Source organism: Notamacropus eugenii, chromosome 7 (assembly GCF_028372415.1).
Source record: "Notamacropus eugenii isolate mMacEug1 chromosome 7, mMacEug1.pri_v2, whole genome shotgun sequence".
In the NCBI taxonomy this organism is placed as follows: domain Eukaryota; kingdom Metazoa; phylum Chordata; class Mammalia; order Diprotodontia; family Macropodidae; genus Notamacropus; species Notamacropus eugenii.
Window position 1 is genome coordinate 155,233,826 of NC_092878.1, and position 19,508 is coordinate 155,253,333.

Sequence of the window (19,508 nt, forward strand, 5' to 3'; positions counted from 1 at the left end):
ATGGATGGAAGGCTAGAAGGGAGCTCCAGATATTGTCTAGTCTAATCTCATTTTACAAAGTGACTTGCCTAAAGTCACACAGATAATCATCATCCAAGGAAAAAAAGGGCTAGAGAAAAATCAGAAGGAGGGGGATTCATCTTAGGTTCTGGAAACAGCACCCTTTTAGTATGGGATTTGGGCAAATATTCAAAGAGAGATACTTCCCATAGGCCTTAAGGCCTCTCTTGGAAGCAGGAGCCCAAAGACAAGACAGGACAGGATAGGATAGGTGAGGACCCTGTGACCCAATCAGGCCGGCTGCATGTGTTAACAGCTCCATTGCCACTGGAAGCAACACCTAGGGGGAGGGAAACCCTCTGCTAGAAAATGAAAACAACAGCTGGAAAGATGTTGGCTGTGGCACGCACCTTCTGTATCGCCACGTATTTGCTCCACCAACTCTGTCAAATCCTCCCAAGAGTCTTTGCAAACGGCAAAAAGAAAGGAAAAGAAAGATAAAATGTCATGCAAGCTGGGACCCAAAGAAAATTGCTTTAAAGAAAGAAAAAAAAGGGAGAAGGATTCTCAGGACTCAAAATTCATTCTACGCTCTAATCACCAACTGTCTTATAAGTCACATAGGTTATCAGAGTATTCTGTGGCTGAGATACACGTTTTTTAATTCAAGCGTTAACAAAAGGAAGGCTGCACATTTCTCCTAAAAGGAAAAATCAAAGCAAGACAACTATGTTGGTTTGGTTTAATACTGTCCTGTTAATTTAGAAGCATAGGCTACTGTAACTTTGGCCTTCAGTCATCATCACTCTCAGTTATTCCAGAGACATGGAAAAATATGAGCAACACCACTTTGGTGCTTGGGCCCAGCACTGGAAAATGGGAAACCCCACACCATTCCCCTCCCCAAAATGACACATCTCCATACCTTCTCACCCCATCAAAACAAAAACAAGGAAAAGGCAACATGTTTTGGGGAAAATACAGGTTTTATCATCAGTCTGCTTGACAGCATCCTATATTATTAAATGAGATATTTGTAAAAGTGCTTAGCACAGGTAGGTGGGCTCTGTATCAATACTGATTTTCTTCCCTTCCCTAATTCATAATTTTCTTTCAATCAAAGTGTGTTTTCAGTTTAAATAAGGCTAGAAAGGATGCTTTATTTATTTCTACTCTGGCATATAAAGTGTTCAGTGCCACAAAGGAATAGGTCTAAAGACAGGTAAAGCTAAAATGCAAAATAATATAATGGCTAACATGAATATAACACTTACTGTGTGTGAGGCACTGTGCTAAGAGCTTGTCAGTGATCTCATTTGATCCTCACAACAACCCTGGGAGGTAGGTGCTATTATTATCCCCATTTCATAGCTAAGGAAACTGAGGTAAACAGAGGTTAAGTGACTTGCCCAGGGTCTCACAGCCAGTAAGTGACATTTGAACTCAGGTCTTCCTGACTCTGGGCCCTGCTACCCTTGCACCATAGGTTCTTAACCTCTTCTGTATTCTGGACCCCTCTGGCTGTCTGGGGAATCCTACAGACCTCTTCTCAGAATAATGCATAAAATCTACATAAATATGTATCTACAATACTGGATGTCCCCAAAGTCTTAGTACAGTTTAAGTCTGCTAAAACGAAAGCCTCACAAAGACTTTGGGGATGCCCTGTATGTGTGTATAAATGCATAAAACAAAATACATGGGCATTATAGAGCAAGTGTTAGGAGTGAAAGTCGGTTATCAAAATAAAAAAGTGAAGTATCCCTGATTGCTGATTCCTGACCACCTCTGGAATGTAAAAAAAAAAAACTAGCCACCAAAGCAGAAATGACCTTGTAAATTCTCAAAGGCCATACATATACTCTCATCTTGAACACAGTGAATTTTGTCTTGATAGACTGTCCCAGAAAAAAGGGGAAATTTCTAGAATAAGAAATAGAAAATGGAGGGTTAAAAAAAGGGAGGCAAACCTTCCCCTAGCACTGGCCAAGCAGGGGGAGGGGGGAGAGGAGTGGGGAGATAGGGGGTGAGTGGGGGTGCCTTGGGCCAGGAGTGGGGTGGACATTATCTTGTCACCCAGCAGTTACTTTGCTGAAAAGCTTCTTTTCTTTTTGTCTTTTAAACTCTTTTGCTAAAGAGGTTGGGGGAAGGGACATATTTGGACATGAAGGTAGTGGAAGAAGGAAAGACACACATATTTATTTATTTTAACAAACTGCTTAAACAAACAAGGATAGGAGTGTGACTCAAGCACCAGCATTGGAAGAGAGAACACTCAAACTCCGAAGTGATTTGGCTCCACCCTGAGCATAAGCAGGGAAGCTGGAGTTACTTTAAACAGGCAATGATCTGCTTACTGAAAGTACACCTACATTGAAGTTCCTGCCTCTGACATGATCCTAGACAAGTCATTTCATTTTTGAGGGCCTGAGTATAAGTCACAGAGAAGGCACTAATTGGCCTCAGTAGCAGGAGCTTCTTTGACCAAGGAGATTACAGGCCTAACTCCTCTCCCGATCCTTAACTAACCTGGAAGCAGTGTGGTACCTGGTCGCCTCTTTCAAAAAGCCCTGCTTAGGACAGGAGTCCAAGGATATGAAAATAAAATAAATTCTAAATGCAGATTAAAATTGGAGTAAGAGTCAGGGAAGAGGGTCCTATGGTGTCGAATACAGCACTTCAGAGTGTCTGTTTGGGGGAAAGGCACACCTCAGACTGGGAAGGCGGGCAAGGGTGGGGACATCTACCCCATGCGTCCACTAAGGCTTTAGCAGCTGCCACCCTCCTCAAATCACTGGTTTAGTAGGCAGAGCACAAGATCACAAAATCAGGAAAGGAGAACTGAATTCCTAGTTTTTTACTCTCTCAACCAAGAAATCGTATTTCACTGTGCAGAATTTTCCTCCTAGGTACTGCAGCAAGGGTTGTACAGTTTACTTATCTGTACAGTTCTTAAGAAATGCCTATGTGGGCAACTCCTTAGGATGTTGCAATAATTAACAAGTATGCTTCTGGCAAATAACTGAGCTATGACATCAACTCCCTCTGAGCTGCCTCTTCTCCCTTTCCTTATGTCATCCTCACTTCTGTTTCTCTTTACCTCAATCTCTGGTGCAGAAGGGGCCAAGCCCTCTATGTGTGGGCTGGGTTCCACCCCTTCCAACCTCTTTCAGTAACCTAGTTCCTCTACCACGTCCTTCATTCCTCTGATGTCTCCTGGTTCATGCTCTGCTGCTTACACATAGCCAAGTCTCCTCCTTCTTGGGGGAAAGTTATTGTTACTCTCAAAGAGTATGATGACATGAGGATGTTGATGTCATGACTTGCAGTGAATTGGATTTAAGCGAGGCAGGGCTGTGTTGTGTCACCAGTCTCACTGTCTCCTCCTGAGCCATCAAGGTCCAGTGGCCAGATACAGATCAGGAGGACTGGAGATGGCTCTGGATGCAATGGGAGACCTTGGCCTTTTTAAGCTAAGGTCTTTCTCAGGTCTCAGTTTGTCTGAGGCACACCCACACTTTCTTGACTCCTCTCATCCATCCGTTCCCTCAAGCTATCAATAATCCACCATCTTTCTATATTCTTGGGTTGCAAGGACAAACTGAGATAGCATGTAAAGCATGAAAGTCAACTGTAAAATGGGAGTGATAATTATCACCCACTTCCCAGGCTTGTCGTAAGGCTGAGATCACATTTGTAAAATGTCAGCTCTTCTCGTGGCCTGTGTCATCATCATTCATTCCTTTCACAGCCTGATTCCACTCCTGTTGCCTCGACCCTTGGCAATCTGGCCCATGACCTCAATCCTCAAATGAAACTGCTCTTCCCACAAAGGTCAGTCTTCCTTCTTTTGGCCACTGTTCACCTGCCTTTCCACTCTCTCTTCTGTCGGTATTATTGGGACCCTGCTCACTCTTCGTTCTCCTACTTTGTCTGACCATGCCTTTCCTGTCTTGGACTGACATCCAAGTCCTTCCCCCTGGCTGCAGGGGCAACCCGAGTCTCTTTATTGGACCCTCTTCTCTCCCTACACTCCCTCTACCAGCCTTCAGCAGCAGCCACAGATCTCATTTCCATCTCTATCTGGATGACTCCTAAATCTGTATGTGCATCTCTGGCCTCCTATGCTCCAAATGCACTGTCACACATTTTGAAATGGCTCTCCTGTGTGAACCTCAAAACTGAATGTTCCATTGCTCTCCCAAGCTCACCCGTTTCTGCTGAAGGATCCAATTTCCTTCCAGTCACCCGGATTCATAACCATGGAACTGAACCCAATCCTCCTCTGGCCTGATCCCACAGTCAAAGCCCTCCTCTGCCTTCTGGGGTCTTACTAGATTCACCTCTGGCCTCTTCTCTTTCTACTCACGCACCCTCCTCACCTTTTGCCTAATCTAATGCTTTCCCTTCCTCCTTGGCCTCTTTGTCTACACTCTCCCCTTGCCAATACCACCTCCACACCCAACAGCCAGAGTGATTTTTACGAAAGTCCAAGTCTGAACATGTTGCTCCCTCTACTCAATAAACGCCAGGAGGCTTCCAGCTGTGTCTAGGGTCAAGTACAAAGTCTGACCCTGAAAGACCTTCAAAACCTGTCTCCAACCTCCCTTTCTCCCATGTTTATCGCAAATCACTGTTCTTTGTGCCTTCCAGAGCCCAAACTGGGCTTCCTCACATACTACAGCCCATTTTCCACCTCCATGCCCATCTTAATGGGAGGACACAGGTGGAATCCCCATGCCATCCTCCCCGTCCCTTACCTCTCCCTCCTGGAATCCCTGGTTTTCTGCAACATTTAACTGAAATTTCACCAGCATGTGAGAATTCTGCTAATTCCCACACTTGCTACTGCCTTCCCCCTGCTCCAATTGTTTTGTACTTTAAGTATTTTTACATACATACGCACCTGTATTTCTGTCTCTCTCACAGTATGCAGGGTCCTGGAGGTCAGAAACCGGTTTGTCTAACCCCAGACCTTAGCAGAGTACCTGCTGATTGACCTATTGAGTCCTGCTAGGCCTAGTGCATGAAAGATTGTATTTGCTCTATGCACAGAATGAAACCACCATCTAACATTTTCTCTAAGTGTTCAGTGACGAATGTATAGTAGTATGCATATTCTGAAATCTTAAGTGACAAGAAAAAAAATATTTCCTAGGAGATGTCTCATAAGGCCAATTCTCTTTGAGGGCAGGAAAGAGGATGTAGCATAAATAATCTAAATGATTTAATTAAAACATCATTTCTGACCTTTCTGACTTATTTTAGTTTTTTGGAGGGAGGAAAGGAGGAGGCTGGGGAAATAGACCGGTGATTTTGTTGGCCCAGAAAATGCTCAAGGAGGAAAATTTCCCTCTAGTGATGAAAGCTGTCCTTTCCCTCCAGTTCTTAACATTGATGCTGCCTAGGGGACTATGAGCTAAGTGAGTAGTGAAGGGTCACACAGCCAATAGGTCATATAGGCAGGACTTGAACCCAGGTCTTCCTGGCAATGAGACCAGCTTCTCTATCTGCCTCCCATGTTTTAAGCTTTATTAATTTTTTTTTTAAATTCTTACATGAATACTTAATCTCAGATAGTGGAAGAAAGCCATCTGAGACTTGGTGAAGCTACTTGGATTGAGATTAAACATAAAAGCTATGGGTAATTCAGCAATGAGAGCAGGACAGATCATTTTTTTTCTTGTAGGGAAGTGTAGATGAGGAAACACTCCATCAATGCAGATCAGGAGTGTTTTGCAACCTAGTTTTGGAAAGCTGCCCAGGACAACCAAGAGGTGAAGTGACTCACCCAGAGCCCCAGACCCTGAGCTTGAACCTTCTCTTCCTAGCGTTGTGGCCAGCTATCCCTCTGTTGGACCCTTTACTCCACAACACCATGCAATGGTAGCAGCTGCTTAAGAAGATAATGGCACAGCAGAAAGGTCATTGCCATGATGGAACAAACAGACTTGACAGGGTGGCTGACTTGAATCGAATGCCAAGGCCAATCAGACAATTATGGGTCAATTACATGGTTACTGGTGCCCACTTTGAACATCCTGATTCCCAAGGAAGAAATACATCTTGTGGTAGTCCAAAGAGCCCGGAATACAAGAGAAACTTAACTTCCTTCTTCTGACAGGGCTGCAAGACAGGCAAAAATTCCTGCAGATGTAGAGATGTAACAATTACATGGATTGTGAGTAGTTAATAATAGTCTATGATGACTTGGAAGTCTCCAGAAGAATGGCCCAGGGGACCCAGGCTGGGCCCTAAGCCATTTAAAATATCTAAAAAGGACAAAAACATTGATGGCATACACATAAAATTTTCAGATGGCACAGAACTAAGAGAGATAGCTAACCATCTAGATGAAGGTCAAGATCCCAAAACAACATGACAGGCTAGAGACCTGGGCTGAATCTAACGTGAACTTCGACAGGGTTAAATGCATTAGGATACAAAAAGAAATTCAATTCCACAAGTACAAAGTGGGGAACACCATTAGGGGCTCATATGAAAAGGATCTGGGGTTTTCAGTGGACCACAAGCTCAAAAAGAATCAATGAGTAATATGAAATCCAAGGAAGCTATATGAGGAGAAGCTATATGAGTCAGATGATCACTCCACTGTATCCTGCCCTGTTTAGTACACTTTTAGATTACTACATTCAGTTCTGGGGAGGGCAATAGTAAGCCGAATGGGCAGCCATGATGGTGAGAGTACTATATCATATATTTAGGCTGGACAAGAATAGCCTTGGAGGGGATATGGGTAGCTGGGTCCCAAGTATTTGAAAGGAAGCTCCATGGAAATGGAGTTATATTTGATGTCCTTGGACCTGGGTAAAGAAACAAGAGCAAATGGTTGGTAGTATCAAGGAGGCAAATTTAGGCTTGAGGAAAGAAGGAACTTTCAGACTAAAATTCTGTAATGACCTCATTACAGACAAAATGACACCTTCTGCAGTCCAAAATCAAAAGACTGGCATCTGATTTCACAATAGAAGCCTGTGGTCCACAAGCCACTGCAAAAGTCTGTACCCAGTAAAATCAGTCCCCTTACTTTGCAGGATGACCATGCACCAAACTGCCTTAACACCAAAGAAAGGGGGATCAGGGAAGCGCAACCACAAAGCACACTCCCATCTTCCTACTCCTTATTCACTCTCTACACCTCTCAAGGCCCTGGCCTCCCCACTGCTCCATCTCCCAATTCCTGGTGTTTTCCCTGCCCCTGCCTGGAATGGTCTTCTTCCTCATTTCCCCTTCTGGCCTCCACTTCCTTCAATCCTCAGCACAAAGCCCTTCGCAATCCTCATTAATTTTCATGCCTTCTCTCTACTGATTATATCCAGTGTATCTTCTATATAGCTTATTTATAGATGGCTGTTTGCATGTTTTAGGGCAGATTCAGGCAGAGATGACTTTCTTTGTATCCCCAGAATTTAACAGACAGAATGCCCGGCACATAGTAGGTGCTTAAGGTTTATTGATTGACTGACAAACCAATGATCTTACAACCTGTGTGATCTTAATCAAATCCTTTGGATGACTTGGGTCCTAAGTTTCGTCTCCTTCCAGCCTCAGAGCTATGATCCATGACCCTCTTAATGAAGATTCCACAGGATACTGTGAAGTGTAGCACCTGCTTTCTCCTAACCCCCCTTTCCTGACAGGTTCTAGGAATAAAACAGAACAAGCATTTATTGAGTGCCGACTATGTGCTAAGGACTGTAATGAATATTATCTCATTTGATCCTCACGACCCTGGGAGGCGGGTTCAATTATCATTCCCATTATATAGCTGAAGAAACTGAGTTTCAGAGACAAAAATCTCGTCACTTATTAGCCTTGGCACTCATGTCATCACTGTCCTCCTCTCTCCATTTGGGGAGAGAGTTCAGCTCAGACATTTCATTTCTCACCTGGCTGTTTTACTCTGGGGCTCCTGCAACAAGTCCCTAGCTTCTCCCAACATCCCAAGATCCAGAAAATGTTACTCACTAGGCTAATCTGAACTTCAGCAAAGCTTCTGCTCAGTCCTTGGTGCTACATGTAGGAAAAAGATAGAAAGATGCTAGAGAAACAACAAATCCTACAAATTAAGTGAACTCCAAATTTCAAATGCTAAAGAAATGAGCGTACCCAATAATCAGATCTGGATTTCCACAAACGGGATTTCCCTGCAAATATCATAGCTACTGACAGATCACAATGCACAGGGTGAAAGAAAAACATTGATATTAACACCAAAGGAAAAAAAATAAAGGCACCCTAAATATTACCACCTGCAACAGCTGAACTGCTCAAAGTGATGCCAGTGACGCATAACATAATCGGGTACAGGAAATGCTGCAGCATGTCTTGAGGATGGGAATAGGAGAACAAAAAGAGACAAAAGACCCATCAAGTTTAATAATGATCTTTTTTTCTTTTTAATCAAGGAAATGCCCAATTGAGGTCTGAGCCTGGGCTTGCCTCTTTCTGACAGGGAAGGGGCACCCGTTCAATTCAATCCAACCAATATTTATGGGCTAGATTTTCCTCCAGGGCACTCCCACCAATTCAGGCTGTTCCTGAGGGCTCTGCCCTGGGTCTTCTCCCTTGATGCTATTTCCCCTCCTGATCTCATGGATTCAGCTCCCATGGATTCAGAATCTACTTATCCAGCTCTAACTCTAGTCTCTTATTTCCAACTGCCTTTTAAACGTTCCAAACTGGATGTCTCATCATAACCTTTTTAAAAACTATCCAAAATTAAACTCACATTTCCCAAGCTCCTTTCCTCTTCCTAACTTCCATATGACTGTGGAGGATATCACCATCCTCCTAGGGACACAGGCTCAACCTCTGCCTCCGCATCCTATATCCAATCAGCTCTCAAACTCCCTTAATTCTACCTTCACAACACCACCTGTACATTTCCCCTTCTTTCTGACATCACCACCTTCAGTTTCTCTTCATTTCAACAGCTGGTTGATCAGTCTCCCTGCCTCCAGTCTTCCCCTACTCTGGTCCACCTTCCAAAGCCATCTTCGTCAAGTGACCATGTCAATATCTTCCTCATAAAACTCTGGTGGCTCCCTATTGTCTTCACAACCCAATATAAAATTCTGCATTCTGCTTTTAAAGCCCTTTATAATCTGAATCCTTCATACCTTTCCAGTATTCTGGCACCTGACTCCCATGTATGAACTCTACAGTGCTACATGCCTCCTTGCACAAGACTGTCCATCTCCAGACACCAGTCATTTTCACTAGCTGTCCCCCATGCCTGGGATTCTCTCACTCCTCATCTCTGCCTCCTTTTTCAAGCTTCCTTAAAGTCCCAATACAAACACTACCTTCACAAGAGTTCTTTCCCAGGCCTCCTTCTAAAACTATCTCCAATTTATCCTGTCTGGATCATGGTTGTACAGTTATATGCATCCCATAGAAGACCAACATGAAAACTGGAAGGGGGAATTTTTTGTGGTTTGTATAAAAGATAGTAGGGCTCCTAATAATTGACTGTGGGGTCCCGTTATAGTACCCAGAAGTGAGGCTGTCATTAAAAGTTCTGGGTTCAGATATGCAAGAGATGAGTTTCAATCCTGGTTTTTCCACTGGCTAAGTGGTTGACTTCAGGCAAGTCACTAAACTCCCTACACCTCAGTTTCCTCATCTGTAAATGGAGAGGGCCAGACAAGGGAAGTACCAAGGGCCCTCCCAGTTCTTGTTCTATGGCCAGCTTTTCTAAAGGGGCTGGGGGCCATTTTTAGGAGATCCCTCCTTTCAGGGAGCCTCCAGCCCAACTGGCAAAGAGCTACAAATGTCTCATCTTATAATCCAATGACACATGGGCTCTGTCCCTATTTGAGGGAGTGTTACTATATTCACAGAACAAGACAGAGTGAATGAATCCAATGGCCTCTTTTAAGGAACATGACTGCAAAGACATTGTTTGGAAAATTCTGCTTTTAATTACAAGGTGACTCTTTGAAAGAACAGACCAAAACTAGTGACTACAGAGTGGGTGCCTTTTGAGGATTATTACCCTACTTAGTAATGATGAAAGCAGAGAGGAAGGAGGAGCCTGATCTGTATAATGTTCCAGGATTTACAAAGTATTCTACATACATTATTTTTCTTGCTGTTCAGTCATTGCATTCATTCTGACTCTTCATGATTCCATCTGAGGTTTCCTTGGCAAAGATACTGGAAGGGTTTGCCATTTCCTTCTCCAGCTCATTTTACAGATGAAGAAACTAAGGCAAACAGGGTTAAATGTCTTGCCCAGGGTCACATGGCAAACAAGTTGCCTGAGGCTGGATTTGAACTCATGAAGATGAGTTTTCTTGCCTCCAGGCTCTATCCACTGCACTTCCTACTTTCCCCGTACATTATTTTGGTATTTATTAAAAACCACTCATTTTCAAAGCATTCTGTATGCCTCATCTCATTTGGCATTCACAAAAATGCCATGAGCCAAGTACCACAAGTACTAGCTCAGGAATGAGGAAGCTGAGGTTGAGAAGGCATGAATGATTCGCACTGGGTCACCTGAGAAGTTTCTCAGTTGGCTCTTCCTGACGGCAGGTCCAGCATTTTATCTACTATGCCAAGATGCCCCTGAAAACAAATGACATCTGTATATGTTTCCCTTCAAAAAGTAAAATTCAAGAAAAAGGACAACTACAGTAAATCCACCAGCTTGTCTTTCCATGTGTGTTTATAAGACTATGTACTAAGTAATAAGCGTATTAACAATAAGCAAAATGTGGAAATGTTTTGCATAGCTGCTCATGTATAATTAACATTAAATTGCTTGCCTTTTCAAGGCTGGGGGGAGGGGAAGAGGAAGGGAAAGAATTTGTAATTCAAAATTTTTAAAAAATGTTAAAAACTGTTTTTACATGTAATTAGAAAAAAATAAAATTTTAAAATTAAAAAATAATTAGCTAGCATTTACACAGCACTTTAAGGTCTGCAAAGTGCTTTACAAATATTATCTCATTTGATCCTTACCACAATTCCTGGGTGGCAAGTGCTGTTACTGCACCCATTTTACAGATGAGAAAAGTGAGGCTGAAAGAGACTCCAGGGTCACAGAGCTAATAAGTATCTGAGCTCAGATGTGAACTCATGTCTTTCTGACCCCAGGTTCACGGCTCTAGCTACTGCTTGCCAACCTGGCTGCCTTTAGTTTAGAACTAAAGGATTCTTTGTGCTGGGTTCCACACAAGACCAAATATTCAAAGTCTCAAGTGCTAGACTTTCCCATATGCCAAGTTATATGTGTGTGTATATATGTATATACACACACACATATATGCATATATACACATATATGTATACACACATATATGTATCTATGTATGTGTGTATGCATGTATGCATGTAAATGGGATGTTTCTCTAAGATGGGAAAGAGAAAGCATTATGGGAAATATTTCAGAGATGTTCAAAACAAAACAAAACAAACAAAAAACCCTGAGACATTAATGAAAAAACTCATGCTTTTTTAAAAAAGTCATTTAAAATAAACAAAAAGAAAAACACTTCTCAGAAAGAGTAGAAGGCAGAAGGAAGGAGGAACTGTTTTGAAATGCTTATAAGGGAAAGGTATGCACAGGAAGAAGGCAGTTAGCCAAAGGAAGCAAAAAATGATGCTGCCATCTTTCAATTACATGTCTCTGCCTACTCAATCAATATACAAGCATGTGCTTGTGCATCTGCATACATATGTATGTGTATGTACATATGTATCATATATGCACATACAGATAAAAATAAAAGAAGCCCTGTTCTTAAGGACCTTACTTTATATCAAACAAACTGGTCCAACTGTTTGATCATCTAATAAAAACATGCTTTGCTGCCTAGAGAGAAATCTGGAGAATCCATTTTGTAGCCTCAATTTTAATGAGAAAGTTAATAATGTCTCTTATGACAAAGTCTCCTCATGGGGACCGCATGAACACAGGTGACCTAATTAGCTGGAGAAACTTCGTGGATATTGAAGGCTTTTTAAAAGCAGTCCAAGATCCCTGCTGGCAGAAAATCACAAACTAACATTATCTATGATATATTAGATTTTTATTTATTTTTGTTAAACATTTCTCAATTACATTTCCATCTGGTTTGAACTTCTGCCTTAAAGGTTAAAATTACTAAGACTGGAGGTTGACATTCCCCAAAGGGTATAGAAAAAAAAGCACCAAGTTGTACCCTGATGGTTACAAAGAAACCATAAAGGTTGGTTTAGTTCTAAGAAAAGTCCTCCTTTTTCCTATACATATACAAAAAGCTGAAGACTGAAAGGAAGAGCCCAAGAATGGCACCACTTTTTTCTTAAGTAGCCAGATCAATTATAAAGTATCAAGCCACAAGTATTGGTCAGGCAGCAGAGTCAATAGGAAAATAGGGAAGAATTGGGAGTGGAGCTAATGGCCAACGTTGTGTCTCTGTTCACAAATCACTGGTGCTTGTCCTAAGAAGGGCTTTTTAAAGGGATGATGCATTCTGATCATTTCAATGCTTTTAAGTGGGGATCTTCCCAGAATCCTCCTGTACCTGAGGCTTCTCATCCTATTCCTGGGACTTAAGTTAACATTCTCAGGGGCAGCCAGGTCAGAGACATCCCATGAAGACCCAGCTCAGCAGCAGCATCCAAGAACACTGGCCTGCAGGCTTTGCTAATGAACCGAGAGGCTTACTCTGTCTGAAAGGCACTGGGGGGTATCTGGCCACACTACAGTATAACTCAATTAGAAGTGCCAATAGCTTGAAATCAAAATCAGTCTCACTGTAAACAACATGGCCTATGACCTTGAAATTTTTCTGTCCTGGCTGGCAGCCTCACTCACCTTGGGATACTTCCTGAGATATTGTGAAGAAAGAATTCTAAGGATTTGTTCACTCCCCATTCCTTTTCCTCTTCCTCACTTTAAATAAGGATTACCAAGGCATAACTTGAATTCCTATGGTATTTTTTTCTCAAGAATCCAGTACAAGGAACAAAAAGCTGTGTAAAAGCTGGGTTGGTTTCCCTCACTGGGACCCATCTCTCCTCTGCCTCTGTTTCCCTTTCCAGGAGAGCAACTCAGCTTTCCAGTGTAAAACCACACCACACCATATCCCAAAGGCCAAGTGTTGTGTCTAACTTGAACAAAGTTCTACATACGTAAAACGGACACCAACAGATATCTGCTTTATTCACTGATCACTTCCTTTAAGTAGCTGGATTCTCCTGCTGCCTTGATGCTGGCCTGTGGTATGGCAGCCATGAACTCTGGTTTACACATGACCTTACAACCCCCTCTAGAGCTGGACCAAACTCTCCTTGCTGATCCTCACACCAGATTCTCAGGGTCTTTGCGCAAGCTCTTCCCCTACCATTCCTTGGATGCAATGTCAGTCAGTATTAAGCACCTACTATGTGTCAGATACCATGCTAGATGCTGGGCGTTCAAAGAAAGGTCAAAGACAGCCATTCATTCCCTTCTCACCTCTTAGAACCCCAAACATCATTTCTCAAAGACCTTTTTGGATAACCATACAACTGCTTCCCAGCCCCCTTTACTTTCTATATATTTAGCATTTATGTATACGTATACATATTATCTCTGACAAAAAAGTAGGATGTCATTCTTTATTATTTTAGATCTCTAATGGAGTGAAAAACCTGAGCTCAAAACTGGCCTCAGACATTTAACTAGCTGTGTAACCCTGCACAAGTCACTTAACCCTGTTTGCCTCAGTTTCCTCATCTATAAAATGAGCTGGAAAAAGAAATGGCAAACCACTCCAGTGTCTTTACCAAGAAAACTCCAAATGGAGTCAGAGAGTCAGACAGGACCAAAACAATTCAACAGTAACAAAGAACACCTACCTCCTTGGGTGGCTGTAAGGATCAAAGGAGATAATACCTATACAGGGGGTCAGCACGATGCTTGACACGTAAGTGCAATGTAAATTTTAGCTACTGTTATTGTTGTTGTTAATGTCTAGTACCATAGCTGATCTACAGAGCAGGTATTTATTAAATGCTTGTTGCTTAATTCTCAAGATGGTACCTGAAGTTGCAAATCTCTATTACATACAGCTCACTCTTCCTCATAAGTATAAATTCAACATGTTAAGTTCAAAGTCATCCTGATAACTCCACACTTTCTTTACTAGTAATAGGAACTTTAATAATAGAGAATCCATATGTTCATTTGAATGCTAAGACTTCAAACCCCTAACTTTGGTTATGGGTGAGAATCAGAACCCTGGAATGGGAGCTGGGAATTCTCCATTCAAACTAACCAGCTGGATATCCTGAGCCAATCAAGCAATAATTACTTGCAATAATTTGACTGCACAGTCAAAGAAGGGCTTGGCTGAAGTTGACCTTTAAAATCCTGGACTTTGGGTTGGGGGTGTTTTCCATTTTCTGCCCTTTCTTTGGAATGAAACAAGCAGGAAAATGAATTGAGTACATCAGGGACTGTACTGCATGGGGCAAAGGGCCACAAATACCAGAGTTAATGGGGGCAGCAAATTAACAATGAAGTCCGTGCCATAAAAAATATTCACTTTCTTCTTGGCATCACCAACCCCCCAGCCCTGGATGACTCAATTTCCATTTCATCAATTAGAACTTCCCTGGCCTGTTCTAACACTATCCTTCTTTATTATAACGCCTACCTGCAGGCCTGAGACTGGGGTGCATGTCCTCAGGTTAATTGCATGTTTTATAAACTCGCTGTGGTTTTATGATCTTAGTTCCTAAGGAAATTTAGGTAACTATGTTTTTATAACACACAAAGGAGAGAAAAAAATGGAGAGGGAGAAGAATCTACAGAGAACAGTGGTTCAAGAGCTAGTCAGGCCTGGCTTCGAGTCCTCAGTTCCTTGGCCTCCCCTCCTTCCCCCAAAACTCTGAGACTAAGCTTCAGAACAATCACTGATAGACATCGATGCAAATTAGTACATCTTTTCAGGTTTATTTGTTCAAGTTCCTTCATTAAAGTGAGGAAGTCTTTGAGAACAAGGCTTGCCTTTCAGAGGATCTTAAGACCTGAACTAGAAAAGACTCTAGACCAGGGATGGAGAACCTGCAGCCCGAGGCCACATGTGATCTTCTAAGTCCTTTGAGTGGAGTCTTCTGACTGAGTCCAAGTATTACAGAACAAATCCTTTTATGAAGAGATCTGTTCTATGAAGTTTGGATTCAAAGGGCCACACCATCAGGACCTAGAGGGCCACATATAACAGATCTCTTCATAAAAGGATTTGTTCTGTAAAACTTGGACTCAGTCAAAAGACCCTACCCAAAGGACTTAGAACACCAGATGTGGCCTCGGGCTACAGGTTCTCCTAGTAGCCTGCCTAGACCATCTCATTTTAAAACAAGGAAATTGGCCCAGAAGGCTGAAAAATTTATCCAAATTAACCCAAGTAGTTATCAGAGCTAAGGTTGAAATGTAGGTCTTTTGACTTATATGTTTGGGACCACCCACAATGGATAGAAATTTCAAAGTGGCAGATTTAGGGTTCAAATCAGGAATCTAATAATTGGAGCTGACCCCAAGGTGGAATCAACTGCCTTCAGAGAGCAATGGCTTCCCCATCTTTGTAGAAGAGGTTGTCCCCATTCCATCACATGTGGATTTCTTTTTAGTAGATGCTGGACAACATGACTGCTGAGGTGTGAATTCTAAAATTCTGCAATGGTGCTTTTTTTGAAATCTTCCTCACTGGTAAGACACCAAAATTTCCACCGTGCTTGGAATCTTCAGGACACTGTTTACTATTTCCATTTACCCTTTTGTTCCTTTCTACATAGGTTAAACATGACATGACATGCTCATAGTGGGCAGCAGCTCCATAATCAAACTGAATTTCATTATCTATCACCAAGTAAGCTGTTAAAATTGGCATAGATTTTGCATGCACCTCAACCCGGGGATGACTTTATTCAACAGATAACAGTTTAAGCATGTAATCAATTCAACATATAACAAATGATTCCAAAGCCATTCCATATTACTAACAAAAACTATGGAAGGTTTTTTCAGCAGAAAAGAGATATGAGCGGTGCAATTAGGAAGATTATAGAGGGTATTAGTGTGAAGAATGAATTAAAGAAGAGACCAGAGTTATGGAGGGCAACTGGACAGTCAGTCACTAAACAATCAGTGCAAGAAACAACACAGGCTTAGGATCAAGCAGTATGGTGGAATGTTAGATAAAAGAGTCAAAGACCACGCCAAGGTTTCAAGTGGAGGAAACTGGGGAGAAGATGGTGTCACTCACCAGAAACAGAGCTGAGTCTGGAGGGAGAGAAGAGGTTCAGTTTGAGGAACACTGAGTTTAGGGCATTAGTGGGACATCCACGTGCGGACACAGCCAATGGGAGATAAGAGACTGGGGATCATGGCTAAAAAGACTGATGCAGCAGTTGAGTTCGTTAAGGTGATAAGGCATATTACTTTGTGAGTGGATAACAATTCCAAGGTGGAAACTAGGAAGAAGGGGGACAAGAACAGAGCCTTAGGGAACGCCTATATTTAAGGGGAAGGATGAGGAAGTAGTAAAGGATGAATATGCTACATAACTTTTAACACTAACCTCCTTCTGAAGGGAACAAAGAATACAAAAATATACTTTCGTCTTTAGAAAAGAAACACAATTACCATTAGTGACACCAAGATGTTTCAGGATTTCATTCTTTACAGCATCTTCCAGGAATTAAAAAAAATTTACTTTTTTTCCCTCTCAACATACAAATTGCCAATTAGAACTAAAAGGCAAAGTGGGTTAGTGACTAAATCACGCTAGCTGAGTTTTTTGGCTTATCGTTTGCTAACACAAAAGATCATAGGACCATAGGAGGAATGAATGAAAAGGCATTTATTAAGCACTTAGGATGTGCTAAGTGCTGGGGGTACATATAGAAAAGGAAGACAGTCCATGCTCTCTGGGAGCTCACATTCTCATGGGGAGATGATACAGAGAAGGGTGCAGCCCAGTCCGTGGGTACAGCAGGAAAGCAGCCAGTCATGCCTCTTAACATTGTTTCTACTGACAACATATGCTACTTGTTTCCATTTGATGATGGTGATTGTGATCAATGAGAACTCTTTTCTGGGTCTTCAATAGCTGTGGTTGAAACATCTACCATCACTGCCAAACCCCATGTCCATTAGGGTCCTGACTGATGCTGCTACCACCCCCAGGACTGCTGGGTTTACCTGACCATCGGTGGCAGTGGATTTATGGCATCAAGGAAGGTGGTCCCCTTTTCCCCAGTCCCTTCAAGTGATGACTTCAGGGCCTGGGAGGCACTGCTATTCCCAAGGCTCTTGAGTCATCTCCGCTGGGGTCTGAAGGGAGATGGTGATGGCGGTTTGACTCACCTGGCATATACCACTTCCCCAGGGTACCTTGCTGCTGCTAGACTGGCTTCTCATTAGTAGGGATGGCCAGCCCTTTCTCCACAGAATTGCTTCCTGGTATCATAGATTTAGAGAGCCGGAAAAGACCTGAGATCATCCAATCCAATTCCCTCATTTTACAGATAAGGAAACTGAGGCTCAGAGAAGTTAACGAGTCTTGACCAGGTAGTCAAGTGGTAGAGCTGGGATTTGAACCCAAGTTTTCTGATTCCAAAACCAATGCTCTCTGCCCACTATACCACTGACTCTTCAAGGTAGAGGAAGATTCTAGAAAAACACCCAAAGTGTCATTGACGAGGGAATCTCATTTACAAGGATTAACTTTTTGCTCTTCCCCATCTGTACATCATACTGACAAAAATCTTACTCCAAGAAATCCAAGTGAAAATCAGGGTCAAACTAGAAAAAGTTCACAGAATCTTCCTAAATTCTCGCTGAATCTCCTCAGCTTTATGGTTCTACTATGGTAATTATTGTACAACTCTTTCCAAATTTCCTTTTTTTCCATTTTCATAAAAACAAATAACAGTAACAACAACAACAAAAAAATCACAGACTGTTTGGTGGTGGCAGATTAAAATATAATTGGGAAATATTTAACAAATCAAAATAAATAATGAAGATAAATAAAAATACATAAAAATACAATAAAACATAAATAACGTGACATTTTAAAACTGAGTCAATGTGCTGTCCAAAGGGATCCTTACACGACCAAGTAGCTGCCCCTCCTTTCTCAGTTTGACAACAGTGTTTCAGAAACCACCAGCTGTTACTTCTACCCTGAAATTACAATGTATTCCTATGTTTCAAAAAAATTATATTATTTTTCTTATGGACACATTGTAATGAAATCTGTTTAATTAGGAACATACATACATAATACCGTGATAATTTGTATCTAATTCAAATTTCTCCTCTAAGTGGTATGGGTTGATACCAAGAGGGACTTAGCCATTATGGGCTGAGATCACCAGGACCCAAGGAAAAAAGGTTGTGATTTCATGGCTTCTAGTTGAAGGCTGGGGTTCGAGAAAGCAGGATCTGAGAAGCAGACAGCTGATTGAGGCGATGGTGTCAAAGAGAACACTGTCTGGAAGGCAGGACCAGGGTTTAAGACACAAAAAATAGTGGGCACTTGGGCCAGGGCTGGAACGCCTCTAAAGGGGAATCTTTGCTTGAAGACTTGTAGATCTGATCAAGGGGGCTTTAACTTGAAAATGAAGCAGAAGAGAAAACTTGCCCATAATAGTTTGTGAACAAGACACCACATGGAACGGCAGGCCTTAGATGGGAAGGAGTATGAGTAGAGGAGGTCAGGAATCCCAGGAAAAGGGGCGATTATAATACTCATGGCCTCAGATTTCTATACGCATTCATGTAGAGAATACAAATGCGTATAGAAATCTGAGGGCATGCGTACTATTGACAAGAAAAGCACAAAACTGGTATAAAAAAAAGTTGGTTAAAAACCTGGTGAAAAAAAGATCTGATCAACTTTATGATAGAGACAAATATTACCTCAGTACAATCAGACCTGGTACAGTCAGACCCACACCTGGAATGTGGAGGACAGCAGATCTTGTTCAAAAGGCACAAATCACAGACAATGAACAGGACCATTATGTAGACGAGATAGAAACTCCAGTGTGGAAATCCAAGCATCAGAATGGAGGAGTTTGGAGGGGGACAACTGAGTGAGGACCCACAGAGGGAGAGAGAGAAGGGGCCCTCTGCTAAGAGGGTAACCGCAGAATGTTTGGCCAGAAGGATTAGAAACAGGGGCTAGATACTAGAAGCAGATCGTGAAGTGTTAGTATCAGAGCATTTGAACTATGGAACAGCCTTTTCACACTAAAAACAGAGCAGCTGAGGACTCCTTAACCATTTCTCTTGGGTTGTTTCCTCCTTTTTCAAGGAATGAGGGGATCTGCCAGCTGAGACCTGATTGCAATCAGTCAGTTGTTTTGGGGAAAACAAGGATACATCCTTGTATGTAGCCACAGATAAGAAAGTGTGGAAGCCAGGCAAATTCTAATGTCTACCCTGGATTTGGGAAAAGCAATCTCAGAGATTGCAGTAGGTAAGAAGGGGAAAG

The 19,508-nt window shown here is 42.2% G+C and overlaps 1 protein-coding gene across 12 annotated transcripts in view; it reads right to left on the minus strand.

The window, feature by feature from the left end:
- RUFY3 (RUN and FYVE domain containing 3) overlaps positions 1–19,508 on the minus strand; it is a 123,814-nt gene that overhangs the window by 76,897 nt on the left and 27,409 nt on the right. For 2 of the 12 annotated variants that reach the window (XM_072624432.1, XM_072624441.1), the window contains exon 3: positions 411–464. The exons of the other annotated variants lie outside the window; for them this stretch is intronic. In XM_072624432.1, the coding sequence (XP_072480533.1) occupies positions 411–464 (54 nt within the window). The remainder of the gene's footprint in view (positions 1–410; positions 465–19,508) is intronic. 12 annotated transcript variants of the gene reach the window in all.